Source organism: Pteropus medius, unplaced genomic scaffold (genome assembly GCF_902729225.1).
Source record: "Pteropus medius unplaced genomic scaffold, Ma_sr-lr_union100, whole genome shotgun sequence".
NCBI classification, from domain to species: domain Eukaryota; kingdom Metazoa; phylum Chordata; class Mammalia; order Chiroptera; family Pteropodidae; genus Pteropus; species Pteropus medius.
Window position 1 is genome coordinate 1,700,645 of NW_024350924.1, and position 21,870 is coordinate 1,722,514.

Here is a 21,870-nt window from a genome sequence, read left to right on the forward strand (position 1 = left end):
CCGAGCAAGACCTTACCTCTTAGGGATGCTCATCTTCGTCATGCAGCCCTTCTGCTGTTTGGCTAAGACATTCTCTACCCAGACTCCTGGATGGTTCAGGTAATGTTATCCTAGGTCTTTGATGAAGGGTGTCGGCGAAGGGCTGCTTGATGCTAATCTATGCTCACTACAAGTATTTGTCTTCTTTTTACACTTGCCCTCATTAACATAAAAGATTATATAAGAAGCAGGCAAGATCTTAATTACAAGACACGTCTGAGCTTTTAGAAAAGATCCTTGGAAAACATCTAGATATTTAATTTCACAGAACAATTTAAATCACAAAAGCTTTTAACAAATTATACCTAAATTTCTTCTCTTCTGTGTTTGTTGCAATAATAACGGTTATTATGTAGTTACTGACTTACATATTCCTAAAGATTTATTGCGCACTAAATGCTGAGCATTGTGCCGGTCCCCAGGAATTTAGCAGTGAACAACACCCAAGTGGGCCCTGCCATCGTGAGGCTTAGGTCTAGCAGGAAAATCAGTCCTGAAACATGTATTTCTCAGGATGATGAGCTGCATAAAAGGGGAATTTTAAAACTAAGAAATAAGACAAAATGACAAATTTCAAGTCTGGAGGAAAAAAAATAGGGTGACATATTTGGCGAATGGAAAAATACCCACATGACTGCAGCAGAATGATCAAGAGAGTTGAGGCTGAAGAGGATGGCAGGGACAGGTCACAAAAGGGCCTTACTCAGGATTTCGGACTCCACCCTCAGCCTGGGGAAGCATTCTAAGAGTTATAATAGGGTTTGCATGATCAAACATGTGTGTGTGTTAAGGTTATTGAAGGTACAGCTGGGAGAATGCATTAGCACAGGCAGAATATACGTAGGGAGACCAGGTAGAAGGCAGTGGTCCAGGTGAAAGGTGATGGGGCAGGGGAGGAGCACAGAGAGATTCGAGACAGGCAGTGGAGGCTGAGCACTAAACACCTGCCAACTGGGGATTCGACAGATATTGTGAGATAATTATCTGTGTTCCATCTTGTAGATGAGAAAACAGATTTAGTGACGTTAAGTACTTTGCTCAAAGTCACCCAGCAAATAGTGGCTGAGCTATGAATTAAATCTAAATGATACCAAAATCCTTGCTTTTAACCAAGACTTTAGAAACTTGTCCTTTCTTGTCCATTAGAAATATTTCTCTGCAAACTACCTAGTAGTATGTTAACAAGAGCTATCGAGTGTCTTAAAAAAAAAATCTGACCTAGAAATTTCACTTTGGAAAATAAAATATCACTTTTGGAAAATAAAAAGAAATAATTCAAAGGGTAGAGGGAGGGTCTGTACAAGAACATTTATCATCAAGCTGTCTACAAAAGAGAAGAACTGGAAGTAACCCAAGAGACTGACTACATAAACAGGACATCATGTTCACTGCTATATACTACTCCACTATCACCTCCTACATGATACTGAAAAAAATCAGTCTTTTCTAAAATCTTCAGCTGTAACAATTGTTCTCTTACGAGACCTCACAACTATCTAGGGACACTGGCATGAAAACTACTAACCGTAACTGTACTCAGCGGAAGGGTTGTTATTGCTGCTCCCTGACCGAGTTGACAACATGCGAGACTCTGAAGCAGGAACCTGTCACACGTTATCTTATCGAATCCTCACGACCTACAGCAAAGGTAGTGTTGTTCTCAGGAGGCAGCTGAGGGAACAGAGGGGCAGGGTGAAAGAGTCTGCCTAGATCATACAGCCAATTAGTAGCACATCCAAAATCTAAAGCCCATGTTCTTGTCACTATACGATGTCACCCTGGTTATCAGTGAGAGAATGAAGGTCCAGAGAAACTGAGCAGGTAGAGGCTCAGAGATCACACTGCTAATTAGCAACAGAACCAGAATTTGAATGCAGGTCTCCCAATTCCAGGCAAACTGTTGTTTTTCGCTATTGCTATCGCACAGCTGTCACATATGAAATCACCAAAAGACAGATGAAACCATGTAAATTAAATCATTTTTAAAGTCACAATATGCTAAGATTTAGATTCAATTAGTCTAAATAAAACATCTGCAGAAAGACAGAATACAATAGAAAAGTTTGCCACAGACCAACATTGTTACCAAGTGCCTCCTAGGACCCCAGGGCCGTGTGAGATATTTCGCCCATCTGACTCCATCTGCTTTTCAGGACACACTGCAGGAAGAATCACCTCTATTTCACAAGCGAGAAAACTAAGACGCTGAGCGATGAAGGGATTTGCCCACAGTCACGCAGCTACCGGGGTATAATGCTTGAATCCATATTCCTTCAATACACCATGCTGCTTCCCACTGCAAGACAACCGGCAAAATAGTATATTTTTTGCATCCTATGATTAAGATGAAGGACACAATAAAATCTAGCATTCTTGTCCAACCAATATTAAGGCTAACGTTAGGGATTCATTAAACCCTCCGTATCGAGCTAGGAACATAAAGCTGAAGAACAATTTTACAGAACTCACAATCTAGGAGAAATAACGTATATGTTGGTGTTACCATAAATAAATATCTGTATTCTCGGGAATTAGGGACACACTGTGTTATCTGGTTTAAAATAACAAAACCTCAGCTCTGCGAGGAACTGAGCAATTCTGGATGGCTCAGAATTTACTTCTCTAAGCATCAGATCTTTGATTTCACAAGTTTTTTAATCATTTTTTAATTCTGTCAATTTTCCCAGAATATGCTGAGCTCTAACATCTGAGACTTTGTAACTCCATTTCCACTGATTCCCCTACACTACTGTATTGGATGGATAGATGGATGGATGGATGGATGGACGGACGGATGGACGGACGGACGGACGGACGGATAGACAGACAGGAGGGAGGTAGGGAGGGAGAGAATAAGGTCTTTATAAGTACTTCACATGAGAAATTCTGAACTCAAGCACTTTCCAATCTTTCTTAAATAATTTTTTTAAAGGCATAACATGATTTAAACTTTTCTTGAGGACCTGGGTCATTGGTATTCTGTTACGAGAAAAGTAATATACTATGATTCAGGAAACTAAGTAGCCGTGGGCAAATTATTTTATATATTCAGGGACCTTAGACTGCTCATTTTTAAAGCCAAGGAGCTGAGCTAGAATGATCTCAGGACTTTTTCAGCTCCATAACTGTGTAATTCTTTGAACAATAAAATTAGTTACAATAATGGTCCATTCAAAGAAGACGATCCTTTCTCAGAGTCTTGTGCAGAATTAGTTGGCTGCCTTCTCCACGGTCCACAATTAATACAGTTTTTGAGTTCTTGAGTCCATGATTTACAGTTTTTTACTACTGCCAACTCAACTCTCAGTTCTCCCTCCTTCTTATTTTAACTTGCGACCTGTAATCTTCTTAAAGTTAAAAAAAAAAAAGAGGTTTAATGAAAATGGAACCTACATTTGAGTACCTTCCAAGTGCTGAATACTGAACATACATTCCTTCAATTAATTTATTCCTTATCACACTGCAAATAGGTATTATTATCTCTAATAAATGTGGGAACCCATGATCAAAATTGTTAAGTTGCTCAAGATTATACGTGTCACAGCTAGGATTCGAAATCAGGTCGATGTATCCAAGAGCCATGTGCTTTCTACGACACAATGCTATTTATTAGAATAATGTGTTAATTAAAAGTCCTCAGGCTTGAGGCCAGAATCTAGGAACTCTTGAATGGTTACCATAAATTAAGTTTAGCTTATTGCATTTACATGGAGTTTAAAAAATCTATTTTATCTCGTCCTGTAGAGAAGTGAGGGCTCTATTATATTTTACTATTTTTAATACATTTTTTTTTACCTAGCTTATTTTATACGAAACCCAGGAGGGATTTTTAGGTAGTTACCAAATGAACAAAGATAGTAACTAGATGGCTAAGACATTAATTTACATGCATCGTTGAAACTGATGAACCATTTATTAAACATTGAAGAAAAAAATTAGATCCTTTACAAAATGTCTCATTTTTCTCTTAACTAAGGCCATTAAATAGAGCTATGTATGCAAAAAGATTGAGAATTCAATAAGGATCAATCTCAAGAGTCCAGCCTCATGTTTTAGAATCTATAGAAATGAAACTGATATTAACAGCAGCGCTGTCACAGTCTCCCCTGAAACAGTGTCTTTAGAAGCACCCAAATCTTTTATGGGAGTGCTCATTCTGAGCTCCAGAGATCTCGATTCCTGCTTCCCCCTCACTGAGGATGAATTGCTATATTCTCCTGAATTCCCCAGTACACTTTATGAGCAAACACGAGATTCTATTTCCAAGTACTCTGTCATCGTAAATAATCTGAAGTCAAGCATTTATGTGGCCGACTGTGACCTAAGTTTACTGACTTTCTTAGCCAACGAATGCTTTCTTATATTTGAAGGTCAAATGCTAGCAAATTTAATAATCTACTGAATCTACATTTTGGAGTATCAGGTAAGTGATGGAATTATTCTAGATTCACTTTTCCTGTCAAGCATTACAGATATGATTAGTGAAAGTTGTATTAATTGAATGATAACATTATAAAAAAAAAAAAAGGCTTGCAAAATTGAGCAGATACTCTGAGCTGGTTGCAAGAGGGGACAGGCGGCCTGGGTACCGCTGGGAACGGAACAAGGCAACTTGAAAGTTTCTGGTTTATTGGTGGATGCTCACTCGACCACACCACTGACCTCTGAAGACCACAAACCAGAAAAAGTCCTGCTAGTGCACAGCGTCCAACTTCTCAGAATCAAAGTTTTCATAACACCTGGTCCTCTCTGGGATTCTAATTTGTTTAATATTCTCTTCGAGACCCAAAACTCTCTCTTAAGAGTCAGAAGGCGAGAAACATGTACAAATGTAACTAGTAAAATTTGGAATAGTTGCTACTTCTAGTAATAGTAATAACAGTTACCATCACCGGGAATGCATGGGATAGACTGAGCATCTTCACTGCCAGATACAAATATTCCGGTACACAGCCATATCTCAGTACACAGGTTATTAAGGCTATTTCATCACTGCTCAGAATAATGGTCTGGTTGGGGACATTGCTGAGGTCTGACGGCCTTTGCACATTCATCTCCTCGCACAGTCTCCCCACCCAGTTTTCTTTCTCAAACCTTCTTCCTCTCTAGTAACCACTCATGTCTCTGTCCTCTTCCTGGTCTCATCTGTCTCACTCAGCTGCCTGCATTTTTGCACCAGCCTTGTAGCATCCAACGCTTTACTTTTTTCTGCATTTTGCCAAAGCCCAACTCCAAGGTCAAGTCTGGCTCCCAGCCTCCCAAAAGCAGAAACTTCATATTTCTTTTTATGTCTTCAGCACCCTGCACACAGGAGGTATTAGACAAATGTCCATGGAAAGGAGAGAACTATCTTGAGCCACACACATCACACACACGCAGTCCATATTGTGATGTTAGTGCCCTATCCTACATGTAGAAAATTAACAGTGCATCCAAAAAAGCATTTCCCACCTACCAAACACTTGCCACGCCCACTCACTCTGACTCAAATCTCCCTTACCAGCCTCCTGCTTTACAAGGACAGGTCAGAGGTAAAATCCATGTGTGTAGACTAAAAGCAACACGGGGTCAGCGACTGAGTTTTATTGACCTTTGAATCCTCAGCATCTACTATAAAACGTAATATTTAGTAGACAAACTGATGATTCAATTAATCGCTCACATTGTATACACAAAGTCACACAGAAACAAACCAAACAGAAAGCAGAAGAGCTATGAAATTATCAAAAAGCAAATGGTCCACAAACTAGATAATCAGATTCTAAAATCAGTGAAAACTGGTTTCATTATTTTAGATGTTTCTATTTTAAAGACAGTAAATTTCAGTGCAAAATAATACGATATCATTTTACATTTACCAATCAGGTCTTGCTTTTTCTAAGCCTTTTTTCCTAGTCATTTGCTCATGCAATTCACATCTATCCACTGAGCTTGGTAGCGGGAACTGGGAACTTCACTAAATTTGGAATTAGGACAATTGGACTCAAGTCCTGTCTTCACCACTTCCTGTCTGTGTGACCTTGAGAAAAGTCCTTTAGCCAGTGCACATCTCAATTTCCTTCTCTGTAGAGCGATGATAAGATCTTGTTCTTCCTGCCCCTCAGACTTATGAGGATCAAGGAGGTGGGGGAGAAGAAAGGAAATAAAATCTAGCGGAATACCTACTATGCCCCGTGCGTTTCACATATATTATTTAATTCTCATCACAATCCTGCAAAGTAGGTTTTACTATTTCTTGCCTATTCTATGAGGAAACAGACTCAGCAAGAAAAATAACTTCACCAAGGTCACAGAGTTGTGAAGTGCCAGAGCTGGGACTCGAACATTTGTGCCTTGTCCCAGAGCTCTCTGCATGAAACCACAATAACTCCTGAGTGAGACATAAATTTGTTAAAAATTTTAGCTGCTCTTTAGCACATTAATACATAGGTAAGTATTTGCTGTTATTGCCGTAAGTGTGGAAAGCAGAGACAAAGAGAAGCAGGTATTTGCTAAGGTCACATAAGAGAGACAGAGCTGGGACTATAACCTGGGTCCCCTGACGCCTCTACATTAAACCGTGCTGCCCCACACTCCTAGGAAAAAACTGACATTCACGGGCATAGAGGCACAATGCATGTTTATTCAGACCAGCTGTTACAGAACTATTTTAAGACAAGCACTTTGAAAATCATGGAAGGTGGGTATCAAGTGTTTCATTAAATATTCCATATTAATTGACCCTTTAGAGAACTCCCATGTGTAGCATATGCTGCTGGCTTCCTGTTAAGCAAGCAACGCAAAATCTGACTACAGTTCTTGCAACACATATTTTGAAAGCACATTCAGACGGCAGCACAAAATACAATTTTAAAACACTTTTCCATGAAAATTAAAAATAGCTACTTCTTTGCTGTTCATGGTTCAGTCTACTAAATGCTTAAGACTAGGGAAAAGCAGAATGTGAACTTGTGACGGGCCTTAAGACCATGTACGGTCTCTGTTAACAGGAAAAAAAGAATCTAATAATACAGCAGGTCCTTAAATAACATTTCATTATAACGTTGATGAAATGTCACGGGAACTTAACTCTTGTTTATACCAATTAGCCTATGGTAAATTAATTTCATTATACGTAGTTTCGCTTAAAGTTGCAGAGCCTGTCAATGATGTTAAGTGAGGACTTACTGTATTCTAAACAACAGCTAATAGGTGTCTGTGAATTTACATGAATGATTATAATACAGAAAAAAAAAAAGACTACAATTTGAAGCATGTCGTTTAAAACAACGGTGTTACTGCTGCTCAGGGACGTGTCAACACTCCTGACCCAGCTGGAGTAGAGCATTAACCCACGTGCTCGAGGCCAGCTGTCACAAGGCAAAGTCTTAAAAGGCAAAAAAGGACCAGCTACACTCATTTTGTCCTTCCTTCTCATTAATTTTCCTCGGTTCTCCTATCTGATTTTATTTTTTTCCTCCCCCATCATACACCAGTCAAAGGTCTACCTCACGTTTTACACTAAATAGTATGCTGTGTATAAAATCATCCAGTTGACACATTCAATACCCTGAACCAAAATTATTACTCAATATCCAACTAGTACAGAGGTGCTTTAATTAACAGGCACAAAACCAATCAGAACATTCCTCCAAGGGAACACCACATGAGAGCAATGCAGTTAAAAAAAAAAAAAAAGAAAAGAAAAAAATTCCATGCTGCTATAGACTAGTGGTTACCAGAGGGTGGGGTGGCGGGGAGAAGGGGTAGGCAGATGGTTGAAGGGGGTCAAATATAGAGGGACAGGGGAAGGGTGAAAGGTAAAGGGGATCAAATACATGGTAGCTGAAGGAAGCTGGACTTTGGGTGATAAACACATTATAAAATATACAGATGTCAAATTATAATGTACACCTGAAAATTATATAATTGTATTAAGCAATGTTACCCCCAATAAACTTAATTAAAAAATTAATTAAAAAGAAAAAAAGAAAAATTCATTACAGTTCACACTCAGATGTGCCAAGAGCCTTGCTGATGGGAACTCAGTTCACTCTAAATGTTCTGATTCTAACCTTTGCTCTACCACAAACCACTTGTCAGCACAAGTGACTAAGCTCCTCTTAGCCTAGGAGAGTAGCTACCACATGGAGATCAATAACAGTGCCTGTCTCATGGTGTTGTGACAACCAGATGAGGTGAATGCATGGAAGGTGTTAACACACTGTCTCGTGTTTCTGCAGAAGCGATAGTAATAATTATACTGAAAGTCGTTAACATGTATTGAGCTTTTGTTATGTGCCAGTTACAAGGCTAATTCATTCATCTAGTCCTCACAACCACTCTTGGAGGCACGTTCTCTTATTGTGCCTATTTTTAAGATAAAGAAGCTAATGAACAGACAGATACAGTCACTTTTGCTATTATTAGTAATACCACTTAACAAACATATTTTTGGTTTTTAATGACATAGTCCTTAACACATTTTATTACAATTTATATAGATATGTTTGAAAAGGTAGTAAACAAAGAGTCGTCATTTTCGACTCATAGTCAATGAATTTAATTTATGCCTATTTATGTATGTGTATTACAGATGAGTCCCTGTGTCCCTTTCTGGAAATGTATATAAATGTGTAAGCCTATGGCAGCCTCAAGCAGGTTACAGCCTGGAAGAGAGGCAGATAAGAAAAATACTGCGAAACAGCACGAGGAATGCTGCACTCCATCTGTGTACACTACCCAGTGCCGTGTGACCAAGCAGCACGTGAGCAGCCACTCCTCGGGTCGGAAGCGGCAAGTCCTCACTGCAAGGATGACCCTTGAACCAAAATGTCAATCGGAAAAACGAGAAGGGCATTTCAAGCAGAGAAACAGGCCTATGCAACGGCACAGAGACATTTAACAGCATAGTTTGAGAAGCCACAAAAAGGAGCACAGAGGGGAGGAGAGCTTTGAGAGGTGAAACAGGACCAGACCATGGGCTCTTGCAGGCTTACTAAGAAGCCTGGATCTTATCCTGTGGCCCACACAGAACCATTGAACAGTTCTAGGGAGGTTGCCTGACACCTGCCCCAGTAGTTCTGGTAAACCCTAGGAGTCCTCAGTCACTATCACATCCAACGTTCAGCAAGTCTTTGTGGCTCTGCCTTGAAAATATATCCTGCATCGAATGAGGGGACTAATAGCATACATGCGTGCACGCAGAACGATTCAGAGAACTGATGATGCCAGAAAGGACAGGGAGGGGTACAGTGAAGGAGGAACTGGCCTTTGCAAGGAGCACTGATGATTCACCCACAGAACAGGAGAGAAGGCATCATCTACGGGCACAGATGCAGGGCGGTGGGAGCCTGAGGAAGCTCTCCTCCAACTGGATCTGCGTTCTCAGTGGAATAGGAAAGCAAGGCCAGCAGTTGAGAGGGAGAACGAAGAGGAAGGTGAAGAAGGTTCAAGAAGAAACTGTACCAAACATTCCTCTCGGAGAGTCAGAAAGTGAATGGTCTAGGGCAGTTCTCAAACTTTTTGGTCTCAGGACCCTGTTATACTCTTAAAAAACAATTACTGGGAACTCTCAGCAGCTTTTGTTTATGGGGTTATATCTATCGGCATTTAACATATCAGACTTCTGAGAAACCTTTAATATATATACAGGCACATAATCCATTGTCAATCACAGCAATGACATCGGCAGCAACATGTAGCCTTTGGAAAACTCCATTATACACTTGTGAGAAAATGCAAATAATGGGTTAATATTATAAAAAGGGTTTTTGACCTTATGGAGCTCCTAAAAGCAGGCAGTGCCCGGAGTCCCCAGACTGTATTTTTGAGCATGTCTGGTCTAGAGAAATGTCCTAATCGAATGGCTGGTAGCCTAAGGTGCCCACTTGAGGTTATGGGTCATGAATCTAAAGTGAGAAGAGTCAGTGGGGCATGGCATTTCCTCCATCAGGTGCAGCAGCCAAGTCGCAGGTAGGGAGTGAGTAGAGTTGGATTTCGCCGGCTTTGTAGTTAACCCAAATGCGTCTGATGAATCAAGAGAAGCCAGAAGTAATTATAATGGCTATGGCATTTAAGCTGAGTAGGAAGGAAATGAAGACATAAAAGCAGTGAATAGGTGGTAGGACCAAGAGTTCCAAAGACTATCAGACTTCAGTATTAGTAGAATGAGCCAGAAAGAAAGCAGTAGTAAGAGAGTAGGATGCTTGAAACAGACTATGGAAGGTCAGTGTTAACGACCTCGAACTCCACATCCGCAACTGAACGAGCTCCCTTTCCCTCTGGAACCTGCATCTCTTCTATATCCCCACAATCACCCAAGCCGGAAGCTCATCCTAGATCTGTCCACTCTCACATGTGAGAGGTCTCAAAGTCTCATCCGCTCCAACTCCTCATTGTCTTTAATCTCCTTCGTTGCTCTCTAGGGCTCCACTCCCACCCTTTCCTGGCCTTGCATTCACTGGCCCCACCCTCCCTCATCTGACCTTCAGCAGCAGTCATGCTGGAGCTCAGTGCTGCCCCATCCAGCCCATCCCTCACTCTGCCTTGAACTCTCTACAATGAAGGCAGATCACGTGGTCCTCATCCCTCCATGAAGTAACTAACAGAGGTGGAAGCATAAAACAGGCAGAGATGGACTGTGAAAGAGAATTGGGGTTCCTTAAGGTATGAAAAGTAGATCCTACCACAGTGTCATAAGATGAATAAGCAGGCAAAGGAAACCGAGAATAGTAAAAAGTAAGAGAACGAAGACTCTGTAGTGCGGTCAGAGCTAAGGGAAAGTTACAGAAGGAAAGGAAAAGGTAATGCCAACTGCCACAGAGAGTTTAAGAAAAATAATTTTTAAAAAGGTCTGATGTATTTGAAAATTAGAAAATCAGTGATCTATACTGGACCGACTTCATCTGCATTACCGACATGATATAATTGTCACCATTTTTAAAAAAAGAAAAAAAAAACCACTTTCTTCTTTTCCTCATCCTGGCAGCCATGGGATTGTACTCAGCATTTCCATCCTTCATCCCAGGCTCTCATTTCTGGAGAACACCGGGTAAGCCATCAAGTGTGCAGACAGAACAAGCGCTTAAGATGCCTTAATAGGCCTTAACCCCTTTACATGAAAAGCTCTTGATTGGTATCAAGTTTAAAATTATGCCGGCAGGTTATCCAAAAGAATAACCTAAGAAATGGCAAAGAGGTTATTGACTTCTGAGAAAGACTAAATAATGACATTATTCTGAACTGACTGAAAATGTAACCGGGCACCCCACTCTATGGACAATGGCAGCCTTTTTTCTTCCCTTCAGTATAACCCAACAACTGTCACACAGCACCACCTTGTTTGGGGGCAGGGAGTGCAGACTATTTGGAACGTACATCTTAATGTTAAAACTCACATAATCATAGTTTTAAAAGCTATGGACAGTTATGCATAGCAGAAAAAAAATTTTCTAATTTTTTTTTTAAGTAGTAACAATCAAAACCAACTCTAGCTTGGAAGAAAATCTTGGGGACAATGGTGGTGTTCTTTGGGAAATGCTACGTCACCAATACTTGGAGCTCAGAGTAAAATATTATGTGAAAAAAACACATGGAAATCAATGACTATTCAGAAGAGCAGTAATCTGAGTGAAAAGAAACTTTAGAAAGACATTTAAGTTTATTTTGCTTATACTTTCTCATATACATACATATTTTTTCCACACATATGCATATATACAAGAGTGCCATATGATAAAGTTTCGATCTAAAAGAGCTCTTTTAATAGGTATAAAATAAAAATTCTACGTGATAAGAATCCTCTCTTGATCCCTTTTCCACTACCCCATTCTTCTGCTTTATTTACAGCAAAATTACTCCCAAAGAGATGTCGACACTTGCTATCTCAACCCTATCCTCCTATCCCCTCTTCTTCTACAACCAGGCATTTGCCCATCACACACCAAATCTGTTCCTGTCAAGGTCACCAAAGAACTTTATCTTGCTTAATACAATACTCTATCCTCAATTCTTGTTTTACTTGATCGGCAGCATTTGACATGTCTGATCACTCCTCCTAGAAACACGGTATTCACTTGGTTTCCTGGCACCACACTCTGCTGGTTTCCCTCCTATTTCAGGGTCTTTCCCTCTCAACTCCTTTACCGGTTCTCACCTCTCTACCCTTGATACACGGGCAGGCCCCAGGGCTCACGCTTCTGACTTTTCTTCTTTCTACAGTACTCCCTAGGTGATATCGTCCAGTCTCGTGATTTTAAACACCAGCTATACCCAAATGACTCCAAATTCACATCTACATCTCCAACTGCCTGCTCAGCATCTCCACTTAGATGTCTACTTGGCATTTCAAACAACCGAAAAGGTCTACTCCAGATCTTCCTCCCCTTCTCCATATACTTCCAAAGCTCGTCTTCCCATAGTCTTCTCCAGCTCAGGAAATGGCAACTCCATCACCCCAATTCCTAAAGCCAACAGTTCTGGAGATGCTCTGGGCTCCTCTCTTCTTTGCATATCCCAATCTGAATCCACTGATAACTGCTGGCTCTACCTTCAAAATATACCCAGAGCTGGACTATTTCTCACCATCTGCCCTGCTACTGCTCTGGTCAGAGCCACCATCCTCTCTTGCCTGAAAGACTGCATTAGCCTGACAGCTTCCATCCTTGCTGCTCCATCGTCTAGTCACAACATGGCGGCCGGATGGACACTGCTGAAAATGTCAGGTCATGTGACTTCTCATTTCACTTGGTGAAAGTCAAAGTCCTCGTAATGGCCCACACGTCCTAAAACTCTGGCGCCCGTTTTCTCTGACCTCATCCTACCACTCTTTCCCACACTCACTCTCCTCCAGCCACGCCGGCCTGCTCGCTGTTCCTCCGGAATAGCCGCCATTTAGTTACCTCAGGACCTCTGCACCTGGTGTTCCCTCTGCCTAGAATAGGCTTCTTTCAAACATGCACGTTCTTGTATTTCTTTACTCTCTTCAGGTCCCTGCTCAATTGTCACCTCCTCAGAGAAGTCCTTCTTGACTATTGTCTATAAAATCGAATTACATTTTACTCTAGTTCCTTACTCGGGTTCAAATCTCTTCATAGCACATATTATATAGCCATTTATTTATTGGTTGCCCACGTCCCTCCCTAAAATATAAGTCCTTCCATGGCAGGGACTTTGTCGAATTTGTTTACTGCTCAAAGTAGGGACAAATACTTGTTGAAGGAATCCTTAAAGCCTGAAAAATTAATTTTAAGACAATTCGAAGTTTATATAGTAGGCAGTATACATATAGAGTAGTCAGTAAATTCAAATATATTACTCCCATCCTAAGACATAGAATAAAGCAAAATTTAAAACTACACAATCATAACATTAAGATATCTCATTGATGACAAATCTGTGGTGGGTTATAGGCATTCATGGAAACCTTAACCACTAAAAATGGCATCAAGCTCATAACACATGCCCTTCCACAATGCGTCACCTGGTACCACTATCACAAGTAGGCTCCTCCGGAATCATTTATAGCTAGAACACTGTTTGAGATCAAAAATAAACCTGTCTAATATATACAGACTAAATTTCTTGGATTTTCATGAATCTCCTAGATTTTATTTGACTTTATTCTTTAGAATAAAAGAAATATGTTAAATGGGAAATATGTTAAGTCAACTAAATGTTGATTACTGTTTCTTTTGTAATTCATTATAAACAAAATCTAATTCAGGGTATTTCTGAACGTAAGATCATCTAACACAGCAAAACTTTCAAAATCTGATGTTCGCATCCAGGAAGAACAATAAGAAACTGGGATCCCACTTATAATTCTATCTTGAAGGATAATCAATTAACTTACTAAGACTCTAAGATTCAAACCTATAATTAAGTAACTATTTGCAGTGTTTTGTTTTTTTTTTTAATACAAACAAGGCAGACTAACAGAAAGAGAACTGAAGAAATCTCACTCCACGGAGATACATATTTTAAAAGGCCACCCACTTTATAGCCTCTTTCAGGAGAATTAAAAACAAGCAATAAGCAACATCAATAAACTTCTGCCATCAATAAAATTTCCAACATCTGTTCATAACAATCTCAAATACCACAAGACTTTGAAATGAGAGTTTATAGTTACTTCCTGGCTTAGATCATGTGCTATAAGGAAACAATCTACTTCAAATTAATATCTTCAATAGAACCTAACTCCGGTGGACAGAATGACTCTCAGACATAGCAAAATCCACAAGTACTAGTAATGATATCTCTAAATTCAGAAGAGTAAAGTCTGCTGGGATCTATGTCAGCGTTACTAGGTTATTCACTACACTGAGTGAAGAGAGCTCACTACACTGAGTGAAGGAGCCTTATAACCAGAAGCAGCTAAATCTTTTACCAAGAAAGATGTAAGTAGTTAGAGGCAGAAATGTTTAGAGATGTCAGCCCAAAGGAATTTATAGGCCTTGCAATTGTTTCAAAATTTTTGTTGTAACCCATTACTCTTAATATGACAATAGAAAAAATTCTTTAAGTAATTCTGCTAATAGTGAACATCTATTACGTGCATAGTACGTGCTGAGCACTGTAGGCACATTAAATATGTCAACTTGCTTAATGAAACCATTTAATAAGTCCCATTTAATAAGTCTCATTTAAGGATTTAATGGCAACTTGTATAATACAAATTCATTGTCCAGCACTGAGTTGTTCAGCAAAAACAGACATCTCCATATTTAGATGTCAGCCTCCCAGGACTCACTTTTGGGAGAAGCCCTCAGTCCTAGGACATCACAGGGAAAACTGCACTGAATTTGGAACCAGAAAGCTAGGGCTTGGACAGATTCAAGAACCCAAAAGCACAACAGCCTAAGGAAGGTCATTCAGCTGTTCACTTCATTACAACCTGGTGGCTTATCAGATAGCACAGTAATAATTCCTTGAGGGCAAGGATCCTGCTGTGTTCACTGTGGTACCCTCAACAGGGACTAGAGTTCTTAGGGCATTGTAAGTGCTCAATTTTCATTAATGATGCTTATAATGATGATCCTTAATCATCAAAAAGATTAAATTACATCTAATATATTCTACAAAAAGAAAGTACAAAAACATTTGCAAAGATTTGTAACATTCAAATAAAATTTAGAAGACTAAAAAACAGAAATCCTCAGCTGTCCAAAAAACTTGGTTATTGAGAACAACTTACTGAACAACCCCTGAGGGCTCCAGGAAACTGAAGTTTGGGAAATATACACATTACTGTACTTCCTGCTGGTGGGCCTGGCATCTCGACCCACTCTGCCTCCTGAGGCTACAGCCAGGTGGGAAATGAGGATCTGGGGGCTGGGTAACCAACTGCAGCTCCCTACAGAACTGTTCAGAAAAGCCCCTCCCAGCTTAAGGGAAAGATCTGCTAATCCCCTCGACAGGATATCCAGAATTGGGACAACTCAGAAGGGGTCCACGGAGAGCAATCACCACTCAGAGTTATGGAAGAGTAAGAAACGATTTATCTCATTTCTAAAAACATATGGCTCTCACCACTTACAAGCCTGTCCCTTCTTGGGGGCTGCTAACCAGCAGGTTGCAAGTAGACAGGCAAGTGCAGAGGAACCCTGATAAAACACTAACACCAACGGAGATGAATGTACTCTAAATACATAATTAGCAAATTATACAAGATCAGTTCGTTGTAAAAAGCACCGCTCTGGTTAAGTAGGTGAGGCTCAATGTCATTCAGGATTAGTGCTCGAGTGTGTCATGGAGGGGACTCTTTCCCCTCCCTTTTAAGTTGAAAGTGGGTTTTTTTGTTGTTTTTTACATCGTAAAAGAGAAAATAGATGTGCTGCATTGTGTTTAACCTCTTTCTCCACAAAAACTTTCTGACAGGGCCCAGAAACTACTACTCCACTGAGCTGTGACTTTTGACTTGACTCTAGGGTGCCTTTTTTTTTTTTTTTTTTAACCCCCTCGAAGAGGCACCTCCAGGCAAGGCTCCAGCCACAGGAGCCAAGCGTGCACCACCCCACCGGAGCAAGCACTGAATGAAGGAAAGCGGAATCTAGAGTGAAACTTCTCTCGTTTCCTGTCGCTGCTGAGAGGGGCTGGACTCGCTCCTCACATGGCTCAAGAAGGGCTGTAAACACAGCCACCTTGCTTGCCAGCTGGCCACACGCTCAGGGGGCTTTCGCGGCAGCCGCTGTGCTGTGCTCCCTTTTCCTCCCTTTGACCAGTGTCATTCCTGCACAGATAACGGTACCGGAACGCCCTCCACTTCCTAGAGTCCTCATTTATGTCATGGTTCCTCTTTTAAGAAAACATGGGGACGAACGCAAAGCAAAAGAAAAGACTAGAGACAAAATTTACCCCCATCGTCTCCTTTCATCCCCCTCCACCGTTACTTATAAAAGAGCTGGATCAAAATTCCTTTTGTTGCCCTACACACACTCGCACGCACAAAGTAGGTGAAGGGCACGCTAGGACAGCTTATTTTTTCCCGCCTCACAGAAAGCCTTTACGAAATCCTCCTGCCATCTCCGGACGCAAGGCTTTAGCATTCAGCTCAAGAGCTAAATCATTCTAAGCCAAGGTAGGAGAAGTCGAAGTGGTCCCCGAGCAGAGAGGGCTGGGAGGCAGAGCAAGCTGGGCGCACCTAGATGTTTGCATTTACACAAAGAAATTAGCCGGGTGATTAATGGGAGATGCCGGCTGGAGGCGGAGGCGCCCGCGCCGGCCTCCTTACCTGGGACATCTGCGGCCTCAGGTTGATCTCCTTCAGGTTGATGGAGCGCGCCCGGAGGTTGTTGAGCAGCTGGCAGAGCAGGACTCCATCGCGGAGGGTCTGCGCCAGGTCGAACACCTGCGCTGAGTCCCAGGTCACCCGGTGGTTGGCGGGCAGCACCTTGCAGTGGATGAGCCACTGCGCGCACTGCTTCCACGGCTCCATGCCCGACGGCTCCGGGATGCGGCCCGGCGGGGGAAGGCAGCGAGGGTGCCGCCGCCGCGGTGCCTCCGCGCCCCGCCGACGCCAGCCGCGGCCCGCCCCTTCCCTGCGAGGTTTCGAGGGAGCAGGCGCCGCGGCAGGCGGGTCGGGGGCCCAGCGCGGGGCTCGGCTCGGGTCCTGGCCCGCGTCCGCCGCCACCCGGCCGCCGCTGCAGCGAGTCCCGCGCGCCCCCTGTGCGCCCCGGCCGGCTCGGCGGCGGCGGCGGCGGCCGCGCACAGGCTTCCGACTCGCGAGCCCTGCGCCCGGCGACTGAGCATGCCCAGCACGCCGCCCGTCTCGCCGCCGTCTGCGAGTCCCCGGAGGCGCGGTGGGAGCGCGCGCCGCCCTGGCCTGGGGTCGGCGGCGGCGGCGGCCACTCGGGGGTCCCGGCGCCTCTGCCCGCCACCAGCCCTGAGGGTTTCAGAGCTCACACAGCCCCAGGCGTCCGGGGATTGTCCCTCAGGACGGCTTCCCGGCTTGGCGACAGTGTGGCTGGACACTGGGTATAGTGGGGTTCTTCCTGGGACCCCCCTAAACGGCGAGTGCACTTTAAAGGGTGTGAGAGGAGCAAAGGATTAACTGGGGCATCCGGACTCCCCAAAGAAATGAAAATGAGGCACTGAGCACCTGGAGAACGCAACGCTGAAAGTTTGAGAGATCGGCACCCTCTGTTTCCCCCTTCACCACCACTCCCCCGTTCTATTCCTTAAATTTTCTGGTTGCAGATAATCACTCTTCCTCCAAGTTCATTGCGCGTAAGGATGTTTTCGCACCTTAATAGTGTGTGTGTGTGGAGGCGCCTGCGGAAACCGGCCCGCAGCCCCCAAGCCTATTTCGACGCAAGGTGTTTTCACTTAGAGACGGTTTCCCTCTCCCCGCTCAGGCTCAGAACTGTTCGTGATCGCAGTTCTGGCCCTTTGGCTGACCGCACAAAACCGGCCAGAGAGAAACAGGCCTGCGAAATGCCCACGGAGCCCCGCGGCAGACTGCGCATGCGTCGGTGACTCTGGCCCCGGGTTTGAGAACAATTAGCGTGGTCCTCAGCAGCAGCGCTCAGACTCAGCTTTGGGCCCCTTAGTGAAAGGTGGAACAAGCCCCCAGAACTCTTGCACTAGTTGAAGCAGTGCATTTGCATTTCTTACATTTTTGGGGCCTTCTTTTACTCTGCCCCTTTTACGCCCACTGCCCCCTCAAAACCAAAATAAAGTGCTTAAATTATTTATGGCAATATATTACCATATTGAACTATGCTGTTTTGTGTAAATGTGGGCCTTGGTCTCTTAAATTTGTGGTTATTTAAAGTTGGAAAATAAAAGTAAAATAGGAAATCCTGTTGGTGGGACTATAGATAATTATTACATTTCTGCAGCTAAAACTTTCTATTACAACCCATATTCATTTTATAAGCAGGTCAAATATTTTTTAAAGTATATCTGATCTGTGAAGGACAGCGACTGCATCCTCTTCCACTAACCTGTGACAAGCGAAGCACACTGTGTACACCGAGTGTTAAACAATAAATCAGCCTGAGGATTTCCTTTCCTCACAGGCATCCTTCCCTAGCAATTTCCTCTTGTGTTCAGTCCTGATTGCATCAATGACACGATGTTTTCTAAACTATAATTTTAGCGAACAAATCATACTAAACTTTACATATCATCTTTAGGAACAAAATCCAACACATCTGAATCACTATGTAATACAAAGGCCTTGAACAAAGAGGAATTAAACTAGAAGTTTCATTAAAAAGGAAGAAATAGTTAACTAAAAATATAAATTCTGTTTCAGGTAACATCGGATCACCCTTGGGTGTTATAGGACGTTTCCAAAATCCAGATAATACACGTTACAGCAGGAAGCAGACCTGGCTTTAGAGTCCAAGCTCTGCCAATTTCTTACAACATGACCTTGGAAAATTATCTAATTCTCGTAACCTTCAGTTTCCACATATGTAAAATAGGAAAAATAATGTTTATCTCACAGTGTTGTTGTCAGGATCGAGTGATACGATGCCTTGTTATTCAAAATGCAGTCTGTGGGCCAGCAGTGTCACCCAGGAGCTTATCAGAAATGTAAATTCTCAGGCCCTACTCCAGACCAAATGAATCGGAACCTACCTTTTAACGAGATCCCCAGGTGACATATATTTACATTAAAGTCTCAGAAGCACTGATATAATGCATAAAAGGTGTGGTGCCTAACACTTAGAGCTCAATAAATGTTAACCAATAGCTTTTAATTCACAAAAGGGCAGCAATGACCAAATAAATTCTAACTTTTTAAAATTCCTATTTATTATAATACATACATACTATGACTTCAAAACATAATACTATTCAAATACAGTAAGCCAGAGAGTGGAGAAAAGAGCAAAAGGAAAATACTAGACAGAAAGCCTAGAAGAGGAGGCTAGCGGAAAGGGAGGGTCTTCAAGAAAACAAGGAGCTAAGTGGCAAAACGTGAGTCATGTGGAGCACATCAAAGTGTCAGAAATTGGGACAACAAAAATGGCAATGGGCTTTTTTGAGCTGCCAGCCACAGTCCTTTTCCTTTAAAACCAATAGGGACTAAATTATGTCTGTGGCAACTCTTGGCTAGTCCCGGGCCCCAGGTTTCCAATAAAGGTCTTTATACAATGGAATGTTACTCAGCCATTAAAAAAATGAAATCCTATCATTTGCAACAACACAGATAGATCTAGAGGTTATTACGCTGAGTGAAATAAGTCACACAGAGAAAGATAAATATCATGTGATTTCACTTATATGTAGAATCTAAGGAACAAAAAGAACAAACTAATCAAAAACAGACTCACAAATATAGAGGACAATCTGGTGACGGCCAGAAGGGAGGGGAGTTGGGGGACTGGGAGAATGAGATGAAGGGTTAAAGGAGTACAAATCAGGAGTTGATAGATGGTCACAGGGATGAGGAGCATGGCATAGGGAATGCAGTCAGCAGTAATGTAAAAACTAGGTGGAGAGCCAGAGGAGAGAAAGAGCAATTAAGGGGATCATTCTAGAAACTATATAAATATCTCTAACCAATGTACAGTAAACTTGAAACTAATAATAAAATAAATTTTTTATTTTTAAAAAGGCCTTTCTCGTACTTGGGACTCAAGACTCGGCGGTCCCACTGCCCTGGAGGCCCGCGTTGGCACCTGAGGCACACCCCACACGTTACTATTTACTGGATGCCAAGCTCTCTTTGGGCACTTTACATATATTACCTGCAAGTTAGAGGATGCCCCTTCCCCAATAGATGAAGAAACAAGATCAAAGTCATTAATCACCTTGCTCCTGGTTACAAAGCTCGGTAAGAGGGTGAATTTGATTGGTCTTCACATCTGTGCTGTTTCTGTTCAAATTGCTTCCATTATAATAATTACCCTAGCAAGTTTAATTACCGGCTTTCTCCCATAGACTGAAACACTCTAAAGGCAGGGGTGGTAACTTACTCATCTTCAAATTCCCAGAACCAACCTTGATGCTTGGTGCACAATAAGCACTAAATAAATATTACTTGAGTAAGTGAGTAAATGAATGAACGAATGGGTTATGTTGCCCCTTTTTTTCCTCTGCTCTCTCTACCTGGTGGTGAAAGATCTGAAAGCATTTGTCCGTGCTACTTGTTCCAGGTATTGAGGCCACCTGAAGGGAAGGTCTGCTCCTTCCTGTGTGTCTCGTCAGCCTTTCTGGGCCCTCCAGCGCAGCAGACCACCCTCTGCTTCTCCCTTGCATCACTCCACGATTTGGATCATTGTCTCAGCCCTACACAGTATAAAAATGGGGAACGGGATGGGTGGCATACTGAGCCGCAGGAAAGACAAGACAGTAGATGACGGATATCACATACTAGGTCTTTTTCCATGTTCAAAATTACAGCATAATCAGAAAGTTAGGATTAGAGGATTCACCAGGTTATGCATCAGTCTTAATGCACAAAAAACTGAAGCGAAGGAAGTGAGAGCCACGCAAAGTCATTGCTACAGCCTGCAGTGTCACGCAAGCCTTACAAGTTTTTTTCTTTTTATTCTTTCAACTCTCGTTTCCAAATGCACTACGATCTACCACCAAAAACATTCAGAAACCCAAGTTCGTTTCTTACTCCTTATTTTATTTATTTATTATTTTATGTCACAAAAGAAGTAAATCCTTGGTGGTATATAGCATATCGAAGATAAATTGGTTTATGAAAAGTTTTTAAATGCAAAACCATAAATATTGTAGACTACAAACTGATATCTAGACTCTCTGTCTATTGGGTTTATTTTCTTCAGTGACAATCAAATGTAGTTTTGTTTCGCATAAACATTAGGGATGTAGGCTTTAAGTTTCTAGTGATTTGATGCTGTTTTAAAAATAAATACCAGAAAACCATTGTGAAGATAGGATGGGGGTAGAGCGGGATTCAATATTAAAATCCAACATGAGGAAACTTTTGTGGGAAGTCCTTGGTGGCCCTGTTTCCACAATATTCTATGTATATCTCAATCATTATACTAAGTTCTTTACAGAAAAATTATCTCTTTAAGTGTCTGACATCACAACTACCACCACCTTGCTTGCCCCTCCTGTGAGTTTCTTGGGGACAGGGCCTGTACTAATTCATATCATATCGCCAACGTCTAGCACCTAGTGGTGGGGGGATGGGTAGGTGGATGGATGGATGGATGAAATGGAGAGGTTATAAACCACACAATGCAATAACTCAGAAAGGAGAGCAACAAGGCTGAATTTCCACCTGTCACCCAGATTTATTCCTGCCACCAACAATGTCCTTGGGCAAACAAAGTATACTGCTTTACCTATGTGAAGAGAGTAAAGTACAGGAATACTAGAGAGACTCCTGTGCCGTCTTCATTCAAAAGAAAA

The 21,870-nt window shown here is 42.1% G+C and overlaps 1 protein-coding gene across 1 annotated transcript in view; it reads right to left on the minus strand.

The window, feature by feature from the left end:
- VAV3 (vav guanine nucleotide exchange factor 3) overlaps positions 1 to 17,255 on the minus strand; it is a 310,644-nt gene extending 293,389 nt beyond the window's left edge. Inside the window, exon 1 of the mRNA XM_039841025.1 lies at positions 16,754 to 17,255. Within this exon, the coding sequence (XP_039696959.1) occupies positions 16,754 to 16,957 (204 nt within the window). The 5' untranslated portion in view covers positions 16,958 to 17,255. The remainder of the gene's footprint in view (positions 1 to 16,753) is intronic.
- Between the last annotated feature and the right edge of the window lie 4,615 nt (positions 17,256 to 21,870).